This window comes from Belonocnema kinseyi, chromosome 7 (assembly GCF_010883055.1).
Source record: "Belonocnema kinseyi isolate 2016_QV_RU_SX_M_011 chromosome 7, B_treatae_v1, whole genome shotgun sequence".
Classification (NCBI taxonomy): domain Eukaryota; kingdom Metazoa; phylum Arthropoda; class Insecta; order Hymenoptera; family Cynipidae; genus Belonocnema; species Belonocnema kinseyi.
The window spans coordinates 91254836-91271990 of record NC_046663.1 but is presented as its reverse complement, the minus strand read 5'-3'; the positions used below and the strand labels follow the sequence as shown (position 1 = coordinate 91271990).

Genomic DNA, 17155 nt, shown 5'->3' with positions numbered 1-17155 from the left:
ATCAGTAACCGCTTGTAAAATTCGCTTGTTTATAAGAAAACCAGTTCCTAGTGCGCCTCCTTTGCCTCCCCCATAGAACATCGCGTAATTATTTTTGGATAGACAAACTAGATATTATGTGAACTAAATGCTCGGGGTGTGCATGGCACGCCCTGCAGCTATCATCGGGAATGTCTTGGCTCAAAATGTGGCGACGGTATGTTAACGTGGTAATGACACCGTCTTGGCATGCAAAAATGAAACCCTCCGTACCAGACTTCAATCCGGGCGATTTAAGGAAAGCAAACGTTAGCTCACAAGACATTGACTGATCCTTCACATTTCTGTGGAAGATACAGTGCATCCTCTTATCAAGGAGCTGTTCACGAAAGTTTTCCTCTTGTGCTTTCTTAATCCGGGCTTTCAGGAGTGGGTACTCGAGATAGATAAGATTTGATGCATTTTGCTCACCCCTAATACTGAAGTCAAGTCCGAGTGGTTTAGCAGCCTCCTCCGCTGCTTTGTAGAGAAACGCTCCTTTGCCCACTTCTTCGTGATTCCTGATCATTTTAAGAAGAGAGTCTTTTCCATTTGCAACTCTATGTGCTGTACCCAGAATAATCCTGTTGTAAAGACATTCAAGACTCAATATTCCGCGACCATCTTGATGGCGTGAGATGTACAGTCGCGGAACGGAAGACTTAAGATGCATGCTTTTGTTCATGTGCATAAACTTTCTTGTCCCGATATCAAGGGATCTGAGCTCGTTCTTGGTCCATGGAACTACTCCAAATGAATAGAGTAGTACCGGGACGGCAAGCATGTTCGTTGCAGATACTTTGTTCCTCGCCGACAGTTCGGAAGACCAAATCTGTCGGATGAGACGTTTGTATCTGCTTCGGAGAGTATCCTTTATAGATGTCACATCCTGAATGCGGCTCTGTGGCACGCCCAGGTATGTATAAGTCTCTCCAGCGCAAAGGTGTCGTATGGCGCTTCTATCAACGAGCTCAGCATCTTCAGGGATGCCATTAAGTTTTCCTCGCTTCAAATAAACCTTGGTGCATTTGTCTAAACCAAATTCCATTCCAATTTCTTTAGTATATCGTTCGAAAATCCCCAGAGCTAGATGCAGTTGCTCTCCGTTTTTAGCATAGATCTTAAGATCGTCCATGTAACATACATGAGTGACCTTGTACTTTCGATCTGCAGGTTTGCCGCACAAGTACCCGTCGGAATGGCGAAGTGCAAGAGATAGTGGCAATAATGTAAGGCAAAAGAGGAGTGGGCTCATGGTGTTGCCCTGAAAGAAACCTCTATGAAAGGTGAGCTTGTTAGTTGTCACACGATTTTATCCAGATGAGATAGTAAATTTGGTTTTCCAAAGCGGCATCAATCTCTCTATGCACCAAACTATTTGCGGATGAACCTTTAAGATTTCCAAAAGACAGATGATAAGTCTATAGGAGGTCGAATCGGAAGCTTTCCGATAATCAATCCAGGCCATCGACAGGTCACGCTGGTAGAATGCTGCATCTTTGCAGACACATCGATCGATGAGCAGGTTCTCCCGACATCCGTCTACGCCTTTCTTTGAGCCTTGTTGTTCATACATTTCTTGCCACACAGGTTCAATTGCCCGAACAATCGTATCATTTAGGATAGCTGTGAATATCTTATAAAGTGTGTTCAGACAAGTTATTGGCCTGTAATTCTTCGGGTCAGCTAAGTTGCCTATTTTCGGCAGGGTTATTGTGCGCCCTTCCACCAACCACTCTGGAATTGGCTCTTCCGACTTCAAATATGAGGTGAAAATACAGGCCAAATGCTGATGGGTTGAAGAAATCTTCTTCCACCAGAAGGTTTTGATACAATCTGGTCTCGGTGCGGAATAGTTTTTCATCCCTCTTAATACTTTTTTCACCTCCTCGTTAGTGATGGGTGGGCATTCTTGATCAGGTGTTATGAGGGCAACACATAACTCCTTGAAGCTATTTATACTTTCTGAGTCTTCGTCCAGTCTATAATGAACTTCGTAGACTTCTCTCTAAAATACTTCGACCTCCTCTGGTTTGGGTGGGTGTTCGACAGTAACTGGAGGGTCTTGGAAGAGTCGAGATGGGTCAGAGAGAAACTGTTGATTTTCTCTGACCTACCTCTCCCTCCGCTCTAGACTTCTCTTAGCGTCAGATAGTATCCGTATTCTCTCAACAATATGCTGCCTGATGGTCAGCAGCTTTGACTTGTTAAGTGTGTGATAACGGGTCCGGAGTTCGCGCGCGAACTTTCGAACCTTAGCGGTAAAATTCCTGCCAGATGTGATGTAGTTAATCACACACTGAATGCGGGACGCGGACTGTCTTGCCCCGCCTATGTTTATGGCAAGTTGACGTTTCTCCGGGGCGTGAAGTATCGCTCTTTATCTATTGGATGCCTGTCCGCGGTTGGTCTTAGTGTCGCCTCTCTTTCTCTGTTGCCGGCTTTTTCTTGCTGTGGTAGAGTAGGCGTTCCGCTTATATAGCCCCTTTTATGGAGTAGTTCAGCATGATTTCGCAGACGTTGCTGCGAAAAGTGCGATAGCTTCGGGTGTTTCTCGCACCACAGAGCATGCAGCCATGTCATGTAACCTCGTTCAGGGGCCACACTCGCATCGTAGCACTGTAGCAAGTCGTGATTCAATCACTCCGTCCACCCAAAGGTCGCGAGATCCCGCCGATCCATCGCATTGAATCCATTTTCATTGGCTCCCTCAGCTATAGATTGGTCGGCATTGTTGGCCGACCCATTGTCGTGAGCCCTGCGCGTTCTGTTGTTTTGAACCACACTTACTACAACTATGTTTGGTGCTTTCATTTGTTGGTTCCACGAGAAGCTAGGGAAAGGGGTTCGTCCATCCTTGTAGAGCCCCGCATGCAAGGATTAGGCTGCGTACTCTGAGAGGTCGCCCGGTATCCCAGAGTCACCGTTTTAGACACCTCACCCAGGTGCCATTCAGCTTTCGGCACCTTCGCTTGGGGGTTAATTCCTTCGGGACCACCCCTGGACAATTGTCCGCGACTGCCTATTCATTTTTGTAACCATATTCAGCAGAAACCCTTGGTACAGGGACCCTCTATCCGCAACCCGAGGACGCGTTCGGTGGCTTTGTCATAGGCCCTTCGGTTTGATTCTAGAGGAATCAAAACCGAACCGAATCATTAAATCATTAATATAATTAGAACATGAAAATAATAAATTCATTTAATTCTAATTAAGTTCACGATAACTTTATATTCAAATAACATTTTTCATTATAATTTATATCATAAGGTTATTAAACTTAATGATTTCACAATATATCTATTAATTTAATATTCTTTTATATTATTCAAAAAAATTATATTTTAACATAAACTTTAAATTATTATTCCTGTAACATTGAATAAACCACATTCTGGTGAAAAGTATATTCAGTAATTTAATGTAACGATTGAAGAATTATGAGAAACAAATTTAAATATTATACATAATAATAATTCATTAAAAATAGCAGCTGTTATTGAAAGTGAAAATAAAAAAACAAAACGTTAATAATTATCGACGATCGATAAAAGTAGAAATCTAGTTTTTGATTTCGATTGATTTTGTACGTTGAAGAAAGATGTCGCCAGTCGCACATAAAATACGTGATTAACTTGACCATTGTAAGATTCAGCGCCCATACGCTACTAATGGAGGTTACGAGTTTTTATATATACACTGAAAATTTTTTGGGCGAGCTACTCGCCCACGTGGTAGAGCTGGAACACCAAATGCGTCGCGCGCTGCTCACCTGCAACTGGATACACATCCTCTCTCATATTGGGCACGCTATGTTCCCTCATTGGAACAGCTGTAGTCCCAACAGTATTGGTACAGTAAGGCTCCCGTTAGGCGGAAGCACGGAATCCCCACGCCGAGTTTCGCGCGGAGTTGTACAGTTATAGTTTATACTCGTGGGGCAATTTCATTCTTTTTGTGGGTCTGCTGCGTTCCCAACACACGGGAAATGATCTGCTCGCACGTTTGGTAATAGCTTACTTAAATGTGGCCTGGCCGCTACACCAACCATCGTGTTGGCGCTGCGTTGCCACTAAGAAGACAGCTGCTTGCCCAAAATTTTGTCAGTGTAGGATAAAAACTGATTTTGCCGTTGAAAAGTCCGATATCTAAACCGAGCAATTTAGATTTTACAGATACAACAACAGCCAACTTTAAAATTTTTAGAAAGTGACTGGTTTTTTATTGTAAGTAGGCTGTTATTGTTTATGAAAATTATTCGAAGTAATAATTTTTCACTAATCACACTAAGATGGGATTTTGAAAGAAACCGAATATTCGGGATTTGTACAAAGTGATTTTTTGTCAAATGAATGTTTGCGAATCTTGATGTTTTCAGGCATTCTTCATATTTTAATAAATTTGCACTTCAGAAATATTTGATTCCATTGCCCAAATTGTGTATATTACATATCCTGCCGAAATGTCCTAGGGATATGCCAAGGATATCACTTTGTTGTGAGGGCATTTACAATTTTTTAACAATGCCCATTTGTTTAAATAATTTTTTATAGTTACTCTTTCAAAGGGGATGTTTGCTCTTTGCCAGGAGAGGTGTCTCTTTTACGATTTAACAGAGCTTAAGGGCATGTGACACAGCTTAATACCTAAATTACCGACCTCACTTTATCAGTTCACTGAATGTTTTTTTGAACCTAAGAACTTTTTTGTAAATAAAATATCGAGCTGAAACTTTGGAAAATGTATTAGAGTACAATAAAGTATGTTTAGGTGCTGCATTTTGGTATGAACATCACTAAAAATTATTTTATCTTTTTTCTGAACCTCGATATTTTTTAAACGTTCGAACTTTTTTTATACATAAACTATCGGTCTCAAACTTTGAGAAATGCAAGAGCCGAAAGCAAACTACGTGAAAGTACAAAGCTTAATAATAAAAGATGTAAAAAAATATATTTCAACTATCAATTCCATCGGCATCAGCCGGTAACATTGTACACGAAAATACGAACCCTGGCAGCCACTAGACGAGACTCTAGAGGGTTCGCATTTTCGTGTACAACGTTACCGGCTGATGCCGATGGAATTGATAGTTGAAATATTTTTTTTTTACATCTTTTATTATTGAGCTTTGTACTTTAACGTAGTTTTCTTTCGGTTCTTGCATTTCTCAAAGTTTGAGATCGATCTTTTATGTATAAAAAGTTCGAACGTTCAAAAAATGTCAAGGTTAAAAAAAAAGATGAAATAATTTTCAGTGAATTTCCTACCAAAATGCAGTACCTAAACGTACTTTATTGTACTCTAATACATTTTCCAAAGTTTCAGCTCGATATTTTATTTACAAAAAAACTTCTTAGGTTCAGAAAAATATTCAGTGAGCTGATAAAGTGAGGTCGGTAATATAGGTATTTGGCTGTGTCACATGCCTTTAAGGCTCTTAAAACGAATAAGGGGTTTTGTCAGATCCATAATATGTTTACAAGAATTAAATGTGTAATGTAATATTTTACCCCGTAAATTAAAGACAATTATGTCAGATTGAAACAAGAGATTTTTTCGTATATTATTTAGTTGTTTTTTGTAATTGGAAATTAAGTGTTTTGCGCCAGTAAAATGCAACACACTAGCTATTGTGTATGTCGCGCTGCAGGCACTCAGATAAGATTTAAGTCGCGTAAAAGCTGCAAGTAGTGTTTCGGTTTCTACGTCCCTTAGTCTTACAGTAGTATATAACATAATAATATGATATTGTAATATAATATTATAATATAATATTTTAATGTAATATAAAAATATATAATATATAATAATAATTTTTCAAAAATATATAATGTAATATCCTTTTTTGTGCTGGTAAGGAAGTTATCTTTTTCATAACTTATCATCAGAATTTAGTGCAGTGTTTAAAATAATTAATCAATAATAATAAATTGAAAAAGTAGATATTTATTAAATAGATACAAAACCTTTGTTAAGAATTTTGGAAAGTTTATTTCAAAAAATGTTATTTTATAATGCTTTCGGGCAGAAGCTCCATCCTCAAAATTTAATTCCCTCATTTTTTATATCTTTTGTATTAAACGATTGAGTAATCAAACGATTTTTCTGTTATGTGTTGAAAATTAAATGCGTTCAAGTTAGACACTTCTTTGTGTTTCTGTTAAACTCGGGTTTTTCCACTTCCGTTATTTGCAATGTCGCACTCTTCATATAATAATGATTTTTTTTTTAATTTGAAAATACTCAAAACAAAGGGTCACTCTTAATTTGTCGAATAAAAAGAATCATAGCAAAAAAGGGTAAAATAAAGCCTGTATGTGTCAATTTTGTTAAAAGTAGTACATTTTAGTTTTATGGAACATTTTCGGGGCCCTGTGAGGGGTGGGGTCCACAAATTTACCAGAAATTATTTCTTGGGGTCCATCCAACCAAATCTGATAATCTTCCGCAAATTACGTATGAACCCTAAAACGTGAATCTCGTTTTTCTGAAAACAAGAAATTTTCAATGCTAATCTTATGGGATTTTCCAGGCATTTGGCTCAAATTTTCCTTTCCCATAAAACTTAGTGATTGCAATAAATTTATAATAAGACCAAAAATAAATCAAATTTTATCGCGCACAGAAAAAAAATGTGGCCAAAATACTTTGTATAGAAAATTCCGTGTGCTCACTTTTCCTAAATAGATTTTAATGGCATTTTGTAATTAATCATTGATTAATCATGCTAACTTTTCTCTTATTAATTCAAAGAAAGTCGTCCCGAAAATTCGGGGTAAGCAGTAAATTAAAAATATTTGTATAGAATTGGCTAGGTACCCGAAATTTGGGGAGGACTTGTCCATCTTTTTTAGCTACGCAAATTATTTGGGGCGACTGTAGACTAGGGTGGTCCAAAAATACATCAAAATTTTATTTTTATTTTCATGCACTTCAGACGGGAATTTTTTCGAATTTTTAAAAAAATAAATGATTTTTTTGTTGCAAAAAATTATATTTAGATATTCTGCAAGCCCCATGAAGTTAGATGTACGTCACACAAGAAAAAAATACGTTTTTGTAGATTTTATTCAGAATCTTTAATATTAAGTAAATCGCAAAGTTAATAGAGCTTAAACTCAATACTTCTCTTCATAATTAGTAATGGAATACGAATCAGAATGTATTTTTTCAATAGCACCACCATTAGTCTGCTTTACATAGGATCTCAAAAAAATCCCATAAGTGAAAAATTGGGGTTTGCAAGTTTTTACCACTAATTATGATTTATTTGTGGTTTCTTCAATAAAAAATGTTCACTATACATAAAATACAACTTTATACTGATAATTATATGTTTTTTCAACTTATTTTTAACTTATAATCTAGAGTGAGGTAGTACTTAAGTCAAGTTAACAAACATAATTTTTTAAATAATTTAGTATCATTTGTAATAATATTGTCTTTGAATAATGCTAGAAAGTTTCTGTTTCCTTAAATATTTAACATTTTGTCCTTTTTCACTCAAAGCGACGAAATAATAATTGTCATTTCACAAACATACTTGTTTAAGCAAATTATTACTGTTTATAACTATCTTCTCCTATAGCAATGCTAAATAGTAGCGGTTTTTTTCTGAAATATACCAAATATTGTCCACTTTTATTCAGAGCGAGGTGATAATTAATTAAATTGAAGAAGCGTAATCGTTTGAACAAATTATTATTTTTTATTACTCTCTTCTCCTATAGTAATGCTAGATAATTACCGTTTTTTCTGAAGTTTTCAACTTTTTGTCCACGTCGTACTTTGAGTGAGATAATAATTAATGCAATTTAACAAACATAATTATTTAAACAAATATTTATTCATTCTTTTTCTCTCAGATAGTTTCTAAAAAATTACGGTTATTTCTGAAATGTTGAAGTTTGCTTTGACTTTTTATTTATGCAAAAATAATAAATTAACATCAGAGAAAATCGCTTAGAGAACAAAATCTTTCTTTTTTGTAAATATATTTTCTCTGAAATAAAATTAATATTTATAAAATCGATATCTCACGTTAATTTTCTTCTGTTAGTAAAATATGTGGGATTCCAAAGTTTTGTATTACGCTTTGCAATAAACTTCGTGTTGAAATTCAAAACAAAATTTCGATAAGTCATGTTCAGACCTACTTTTTCCACCTAATCCTAATTTTTTCATTCTTTGTTTTTATCTCTAATTTAAGATAGCCTTTTTGTTAGAATTGATATATTTAAAACTTTGGCATGCGAATAAAAATTGTTCAGTTTCATAAAAGTCAGTAATAGTTTCAAAATGATTATTGTTGATGGTCTTTTTTTATTTGTTCGTAAATTAAAAGTCAAAACAAAACTGAAGATTAAAAAAAGCAAAGCTGTCTAGCATTACTTTAAAGAAAGATAGTTAAGAAAAATAATTTATTTAAAAAATAATCATGTTTTTTAATTTTGCATTATTTCACTAAATCACACATTCACTTGACATTAACCAATAACTCACTAAGTGAAAATTCGACAAAAAGTTAAAAATTTCAGAGAAAAACGAAACCATCTAGCATTAATATAGGAGAATATAGTTATAAATAATAATAATTTGTTTAAACAATTAGGTTTGTTAAACTGCATTAAATGATACCTCGCTTTGACTGAAAAGTGGACAAAAATGTTGAATATTCGAGAAAAAACCACAACTTTCTAGCATTACTCAAAGACAATATTATTGAAAAAAATACTAAATTGTTTAAAAAATTTATATGAACATCTCTCTCGCAAAACCAAATGTTTCACTTTTGAGGTTTCTTTGGGTCCATATAAAGCAGACTTATGGGGGTGATGTTTAAAAAGTAATTTCTGAATTCGTTTTCTATGATTAATTCGACAGTGAATATTTAAGGGGCAACTCGATACACCTAATATTGAGGATTCTGAATAAAATTTACAAAACGTCTTTTTTATGGGAAATACTTGTAAAACTTCATGGAGATTATGGCACCTTTGAATATATGTTTTTCTAAAAAAAGTACTTTGATTCTTTTTTAAGTGTGAATAAAGTTCCGGGTCTTATGAATGAAAATTAAAAATTAATAATAATTTGGACCATCCTACACCAGATGTATCCTTTTTAAAATGTTAAATAATTTTGTTGTTACTTACGATTCTTATAAGCATAAATCATTTTGAGGAAAGTTTAGGCTGTTCTCGATCTATAAACCAAATAAATTTCATATAAGATTTGTACAAATAAATAAAAGAAAATTATTTATACAGACGCGCGCTCGCGATTTCTCACAAAGCAAGCTAATTGTGAAATATCGCAGCTTAAGCGTTAACTGTCTAAAAAAATCACTTGGTTGCGACACAACATTTTTTTCCGTAATGAAAGCTAATTTTTGTTTAATAAAACAAAGTGAAATCTGCATTGAATACTTTTGTGTTTGAGAAATATCTGTCGCTACAGTTGCTCGAGTAAAATCGTGACACGTTATCGCACGTTGTGAAGACTGGGACGAAGTTGTTAAAATTGTATACTTACATATTCGATTTTCAAGTTATTTGTGGTATTCTATCTCAAATGTTTCAAACAGCTTTTAAAAGTCATAGTACACCTTTCATTTCATCACTTAATTTTATCACGAAATTTTGCAAATCATAATTATACTGGATCATGGATATTTTTAGTCTTTTTATTTATTATAAATTAAAACTGAAAATATATTGTGCAAAAAATTTTCAGAACATTTCAAGATGTTTACTGCTTTAATTATTACCAATCATTTTTCAACTCATCCTTCCAGGGTGTCTACTTAAATCTTGGAAAAAGTTGTCTGATAATTTCAGGGTTTTTCTAGGTATCTCAAGATTTTTCCAGATACAAATTAAGTTAGAAGAAATTCATTAAATATGTTATCAACATCGAATAATTAAATAAACAAATAATACTTCAAACAGAATAAACCATTTCTTAAATTTGTTCCTAAAGTCCATGAATGTAAATAATTATTAAAACCAATTTTTATATCATCTTCATATATTTCAATTTCTGTGCATATTTAGCACGTTAATATTTGAAATGAAAGATATTTTCCTGATGTACGCATGCATTTCAAGTAAAAATATTTCCTTTTTTCAACTAAAATGATAAACCTTCAACTGAAATAGTCGAAAATTCAATCAAAAAGATTAATTTTCTATAAAAAATATTAATGCTCAATAAAGTACACGAACTTTAACTAAAAAATATACATTTTCAACCATCAATTAAATAGTTAAATTACTACTTAAACATTAATTTTAAACCAAAAAAATCGCAACAAATTAGTTAAATATGCAACGAATGAAATGCATTATAAACAATGTACGAATAGCTAAAATTTCAAAAAATTTGTTAAATTTTTAACACAAAAATATTTTTATTTGAAATCAAAAACATTTGAATTCAACCAACAAGCACACATTTTTAAGAAGATTATCGAGATTTCAACGAAGAAAGATTTTCAGTCAAGAGAGAAAACATGGCAATAAAACTGCTTAATTTTCAACAATTTTTTCAAAATTTAAGCAGGTTCTCGAAAAAATGCTGTTACTCAAAAAAAATCCCCGGAAAATGACATTTCTGACAGTCGCGATATTACTGGGACATCTATCGATGCTCGTTTGTATCAAAATTTCATTATATATTTTTCGTAAATTAACTTTTTACCCCCCCCCCCCCCCCCCCCCCCCCCCCCCCCCCCCCCCCTAAGTTCGTTGTATTCCGCTCAGAAAAGGCCCCAAAAAGTACTAAATAGCAGTTCATGTAAAATGTATGCTAAGAGAGGTATTAAAAAATTTGAACATTAATTATTTTTACTCGATAAAAACAAGTTTCAAAATACACTCTAAGTCTCATATAATAAAAATTCCAGGCGCCGCCTCGCACTGGCCTTGTTACTAAATCAGTACCTTCGAAACGTAAGCAGACAGGACCGACTGAAGCGTTTAAAATTCAAGTGCATAATATTGCGCAACATACTCGACTATGAATCCGCGTACTGCGGCCCTAACGAGGCGCGAATCTCAACTGTCTCTCGCCCTGCCCCCTGAGAAAATGCGATGATCAGCAGTTCTAGGAATTACAAAACCGGAACATTTTCTATCGAATCTAGTGTGTATTTTGTTACTAATGTTTAATGTTTCAAACAATTATTGTTTGCTTAAACAATATTTTTTTCTAAAAAATCGTGATAAGTTACCATTTTTCGGAATAAGTGATATAATTGATGAATGTTAAAAATAATATTTTTTGTTCAAGAAATTAAAAAAATTTATTAAACAACTTCAATTTTGCATAGTTTTTTTCATGGAACTGTGAAAAGTTAGTTTATTAATTAACCACACACTAAATGAATGATCAGAATGATATTTTTTTGTGAAAGGCAGTTTGCAATTATTTAAACAATTATTATCACTTACTCCTTTTCAAAGTGGAGATGGATGAAACTCTATTTAAAAAAATAATTTTTCACGATTTGGAGGAGATAAATTGTTTATAAAAATAAATTTTTTTGAATAATTACCAAATACGTTAAACAAGGAATATTACTCTTGACATTCATGAACTGCATCATTTGTCCTGAAAAATATTTACTCTTCAGGATTTGCAGGGAAGAAAGGATTGTTTAAAAATAAAAATTGTTTAAAACTTTTCTTATTAGTTCAAAATTACTCAGAAACTGGTCATTTATTGAGAAAAGAATGTCATATGTCATGTTCAAAATTATCCAAAAATTCGTTTCTTCAGTTTCAATTTTACATAAAACTGTTATTTTGTCATTTTTTGGGACATTTTCCGGGCACAATAGAAGGGTATTTGGAATTTTCAAAATTTTAAATTATTAGGAGGAAATAATTTCTTGAACATTCCTTAAGAGGTGACAAAACTTTAATTTACAAAAAGTTAATAATAATTATTTCTTTTTTGTATTTTTTCGAAAACCGACCTTTGAAAAGCGATTGAAAAAATGGAATTTCTTTTTTCGGAAAATCAAATGTCGGATTTTGACAGGTATAAAATAGCTGTCTTAAACAGTTTTCTGAAAATTTCGAGACGGTCGTGATATTACTGGGATGTATATCTAACTCAAATTATACCCAAATGTTATTTCTTAAAATTAATGTGAAGAAAACATTTTAAAAAGCCCCAAAGTAATATTAGATATTTTATGAATGTACATAAATTTCCACTTACTTGTAGCTTTTCAAGAACAATGTATGCCACACTTGTACTATACTCAAAAAATTCTTTGAAAGTAATAGAAGAATCGTTATATGCCCAAGTGCGACGAAATTTGTCTCATGTTAGCATAAGGTCTTATCAATGTTTCAATGTTTATTTAACCGTCAAAAAATGCTACAGATGGTTTATTACATTAGATTATAAATGACCTTAAGAAAGGAAAACAATGTAAAAACACACAAGTGTTAGGAGAGGCTTCCCTTTAAATTATAAAATTTTGTTCATAATCCGTTTCCGTTGGCTGAAATTATTGATATTATTGCGCAATTCGATGCCAAATCATCTGAAGAAATTCAGCTTCGTCAACAGTCAACAGTGTTGAAAAATAAACCCTGAAATAAATTTTGAAGATATTCAAAATTGAAAATTATGGTCCTTTTTGAGCTGTATACATATATTCCTTTTTTGAACTATGTTTTTGAACTAATCAAGTTTTTATGATAGCGTCTGTCTGTCCATAAACACGATTACTCTCGAAAAACTGAACAGATCCAAACCATCTTTGACCCACTTTTTTCAGGTCCTATACGAAAGGACGAGTTCGTTAACCAACCATTTTTGATAAAAATTTAAAAAGTGAGCGCATTTTGAGAATGTTTGAGACCACTTTTTCTCTGAATTTGAAAATTCTATGTACGGATGTTCATAGTATTGAAAACGGCAAACAATTTATCCTTACGACTTTTTTCGATAAAAAGAAAATTCTCTGAGTTATAGCAAGTTCAAAACTTTTTAAATCAACCGAAAATCCAAACTTTTAACCAAAAAACACATGATATGAAAAAAGTCAAGAGAAGCAGAACACTGCTTTTTGAAAGCCGTACATAATTATCATAATAAATTTTTGGATTTTCTTGAAAAATCGAAAATTCTAATTTTGATGGCACAAAAAATAATGAAAAATCAAAAATTCCATTTCGTGCTCAAACTATGTAGGATACGAAAAAAGATGAATTGACAAAAATTGTTATCCCAAAAAAGATCTACAATTTCATTAAGCATCACTTCTTGATAGGACGCGTACTTTTTGTTTTATTTGTGAAAAATAACACTGCAAATGAAAAAATAAAATAAAAATGTGTGGAAAACGACGAAATTAAATGAGAAAAAAAGATTCAACAATACTTGTTTACAAATGTATGTCGAAAATAAAGCGCGCAGCGCAAGTGTCACTATGAGAATAATCTTTATAATCTTTGACTATGCTTAATTAAGTAGACAATTCAGAATATGAAGACGAATAAAAATATTACCATCTAAAAGAGATCTTTTTGATAAAGATTTATTTAAGCATTTCAAATGCAAAGAATAAATATCCGAGTGCGAAGCGCGAGGTGTAATTATGTCCGAGCGCGAGATTCAACCGTCGCGCGCGAGGCGCGCTCAAACTCGTGAGCGAAGCGATACTTTTAAAACTTGTTCTTAAAACTGTGGCTTATTAAGAATAATGATCTGAAAGAGATATTTTACCAAAATAGATGAACTTTCAACCCAAAAAGACGAATTTTCAAGAACAAAATTAATTTTTCACCAAACAATTGCATCAGTGAACAAATAGTAGAACTTTCAAGTAAAAAAAGTAAATTTTCTACAAAGAAAGATGATTTTTCTATCGTAAAATATAACTTTATTAGAATAGTTGAATTTTCAACCAAGAAAAAAGACTTTTTTACTATAAAATATTACTTTATCAAAATAGTTGAATTTTCAACTAAGAAAGATGACTTTTCTACCATAAAATATGATTTTATCGAAATAGTTGAATTTTCAAACTACAAAGGTGCATTTTCGACAAAATGGTCGCATTTTTCAAACAATAAAGATTAAAATTCGATCATAAATAGTTGAATTTTCAAGTGAAAAAGACGTATTTTTCAGAAGACAATTGAATTATCAACCGATAAATTTTTCTGTCATAAATGAAGAATTTTCTACCAAAAGAAGAATTTTTAACAATAGCTTTGATTACTCAACCAAATAGATAAATCTTTAATCAAGAAAGTTGAGTTTCAAACCAAATATTTGAATTTTTAATTAAGAAAAATTTTTTTAAAACAAAAATGGAATCGGGAAAATTTTTAGTGTAAAAAATTAATCAAAAAGAAAAAAAAAATTCAATCTGTTAAATTAAACCAAAAAGACGAATTTGTTACCAATTACTTTAATTTGTACGCCAAATAGACGACTTTTTCACTATACAGATCAATTTTAACTAAAATTATGAATCAATTGTAGCAATTTCTTAAGAAGTAGTTAGATATTAAACCAACTAGTTGATTTTCCAGTCAAAAAGGATGAAATTTCCACAGTAAAAACATAAATTTTCCACTAAGAAAGATAGCATGTCCACTATAAAAGATTAATTTTCAATCGAGAACGATGCATTTTAAACAAAATAGTTAAACTTTCAACTAACAAAGATTTTTTTAAAATCAAAAATGGAATAGTCATAATTTTAAATTATAAAAATTAATAAAAAAAAAAGAATTTTGCATATGTTGAATTAAGCCCAAAAAGGCGAATTTTTAACGAAATAGTTCAATTTACAAACAATTTGTTCAATTTTGAAGCCAAGAAGAAGAATATTTTACAAAGTAATTTTTTGTAAAAGTTGTTTAACTTAAAATGAAGTAGTTTATTTTTCAACCAAAAAATACGAATTTTTAACAGAATAGTTGTATCCTCAACCAAAACAGATAATTTTCAATAGATAATGTTCAACAGAAATTGAATAGTTACATTTTCAGTTAAATAATTAATTTTTCATAGTAAAAAAAATTAATTTTCAACAAAACACTTAGATTTTTAACCAAAGAGATGAATTTTCAAATAAAATAAAGAATCTTTAACAAAATGAAAAATATGTTTTCAACAAAAGAGTTCAAACAAAAAAATGATTTTTTAATCAAGAAGAATAATTTTCTAAACATGTAACCTTCAAATTTTCAACATACGAGATGTATCTTCAAACAAAAAATGCATTTTTAAGAATCTAGTTCAAATTTCAACCAAGAAGTCCAATTTTAGACCCAAAAAGATGACTTAACAAAATAAATACATTTTGAAACAAATAATTAAATTTTTAACCAAATAGTACAATTTTTATTTAAACTAAATGTTATCTAAGTTCGTAACGTTATTTCGAATGACGTTTCCCTTCACCCTGTTACTAACCATAGTTTAAATGAAAAATAGAACCTAATAAATTCTCAAGCTAAACAAAATAATCCACAAAACTGTGTCATCTCTCCATTTTAAGAGAATTAGATAACATAAAGTTCTTTTTCACCTCGAAATTATGTCAGGTAGATATAAGCTCTTATGATTTTTTTGTTGCTACAAAGGAGACCTTGACGTTTGAATATTTACACTTGTATCAGATACATGTGTTATGTATTTCGAAAACGAAAACTAATGTGGCAAACTGTTCTCTTTTTGTTCTGAAACGTATTCAATTGTACAATTTCAAAAGAAAAACAATTTAATATAAATAAATAAGTCGGTACTGACTCTAAATAATACTTTCAACAAATAAAATAAAAGTTGTATTTTTCGACAAATTATTGATATTTGAACCGAGTGTGGTCTTCTAAGAATCTAAATATTGCAGTCATTTCCATTGGAATAAATTCTTTCAAATAAAATTGATGTAAATACTGTATTGAATGCAATATGAAACACTGAATTGCTAAGCTTTAAAATCGAAATTTATATTTAATTTCCAACAGAAAGTTCAATCTTAAACCATAAAGGTGAATCTTGAAACATATGGATTTTTATCGAACTGGTTCCAATTTCAACCTAGTAATTGAGTTTCCAACTAAAAAGAGGCATTTTTAACCAAATAATAACATTTGAGATGAAAAAGATTAATTTTGTACTAATAAGCACGAATTTACAACAAAACACATACATCTTAAGGTTAATAGAAAATTATATACAAAAATGCTAGAAATTAAACCCAAAAATGTGATTTAAAAAAAGTTAATTTTCAACCAAATTGTTGAAATATTTACCAAGTTGTTGAATCTTCAACCAAATCATGCTAATGTGATGGTTGAAAATCTTAAAAGTTGAAATCTTTTTAAAAGTCTCTGTATGATGTAGGGTTCAGATGGGGCTCCTACAGTAAATTGTAGTCTAGAAAAAATTGATGGGGGCCCTATCAGGCTCTATTGGATAATTTCTTGCTTTGTATCGGTGAGAAATATCTATTAGGAAGATATATAATTAATTAATAATTAATTAATATAATAATTATAATAATATATAATAATATTTAGATAGACGAATAAATGAAGGTAAGAAGGTTATTGGTAGAGCAGGTCCCCTTATCAGAAGTAAAAATATATCAAATAAAGCTAAAATGGCAATACATAATTCTATATTTGTACCGACTATACTATACGGTAGCGAGACATGGACTTATCAAGAAAAAGATACGAGTAAAATTCACGCAATTGACATGAGATTCATGCGCATAATAAGCGGGAAATCCCTAATGGACAAAGTAAGTAACGAGATAATTCTAAAAGAATGTTGTGCAGAAGAGACGCTAGTAGACACATGGGAAAGAAATCGGTTAAGATGGTTCGAACATGTTGAGAGAATGCCAAATGAACGACTAACAAAACAAGTGTATCAAGGTAAAGTAAACGGCAACGTGCCCAGAGGTAGACCGCGGAAAGAATGGTTAGAATGTGTGAATGAGACCCTACTTAGAAGAGACATAAGAAGTCACAGAAACCCGAGAGCTTGCATGAAAAAATGCATGGATATAAAAGAAGCTAGAGAAGTATGCCAGGACAGGAAAGTATGGCGGCAAATAGTTAATAAAAAGAGTGTCAGTAGAGTGAAT

At 32.0% G+C, this 17155-nt stretch overlaps 1 protein-coding gene across 1 annotated transcript in view; it reads right to left on the bottom strand.

Annotated features, from left to right (window-relative positions):
• Positions 1-17155, bottom strand: part of LOC117176554 — a 113084-nt gene that overhangs the window by 10100 nt on the left and 85829 nt on the right. The window contains exon 2 of the mRNA XM_033366808.1: positions 9177-9226. Coding sequence (XP_033222699.1) covers positions 9177-9198 — 22 coding nt within the window. The 5' untranslated portion in view covers positions 9199-9226. The remainder of the gene's footprint in view (positions 1-9176; positions 9227-17155) is intronic.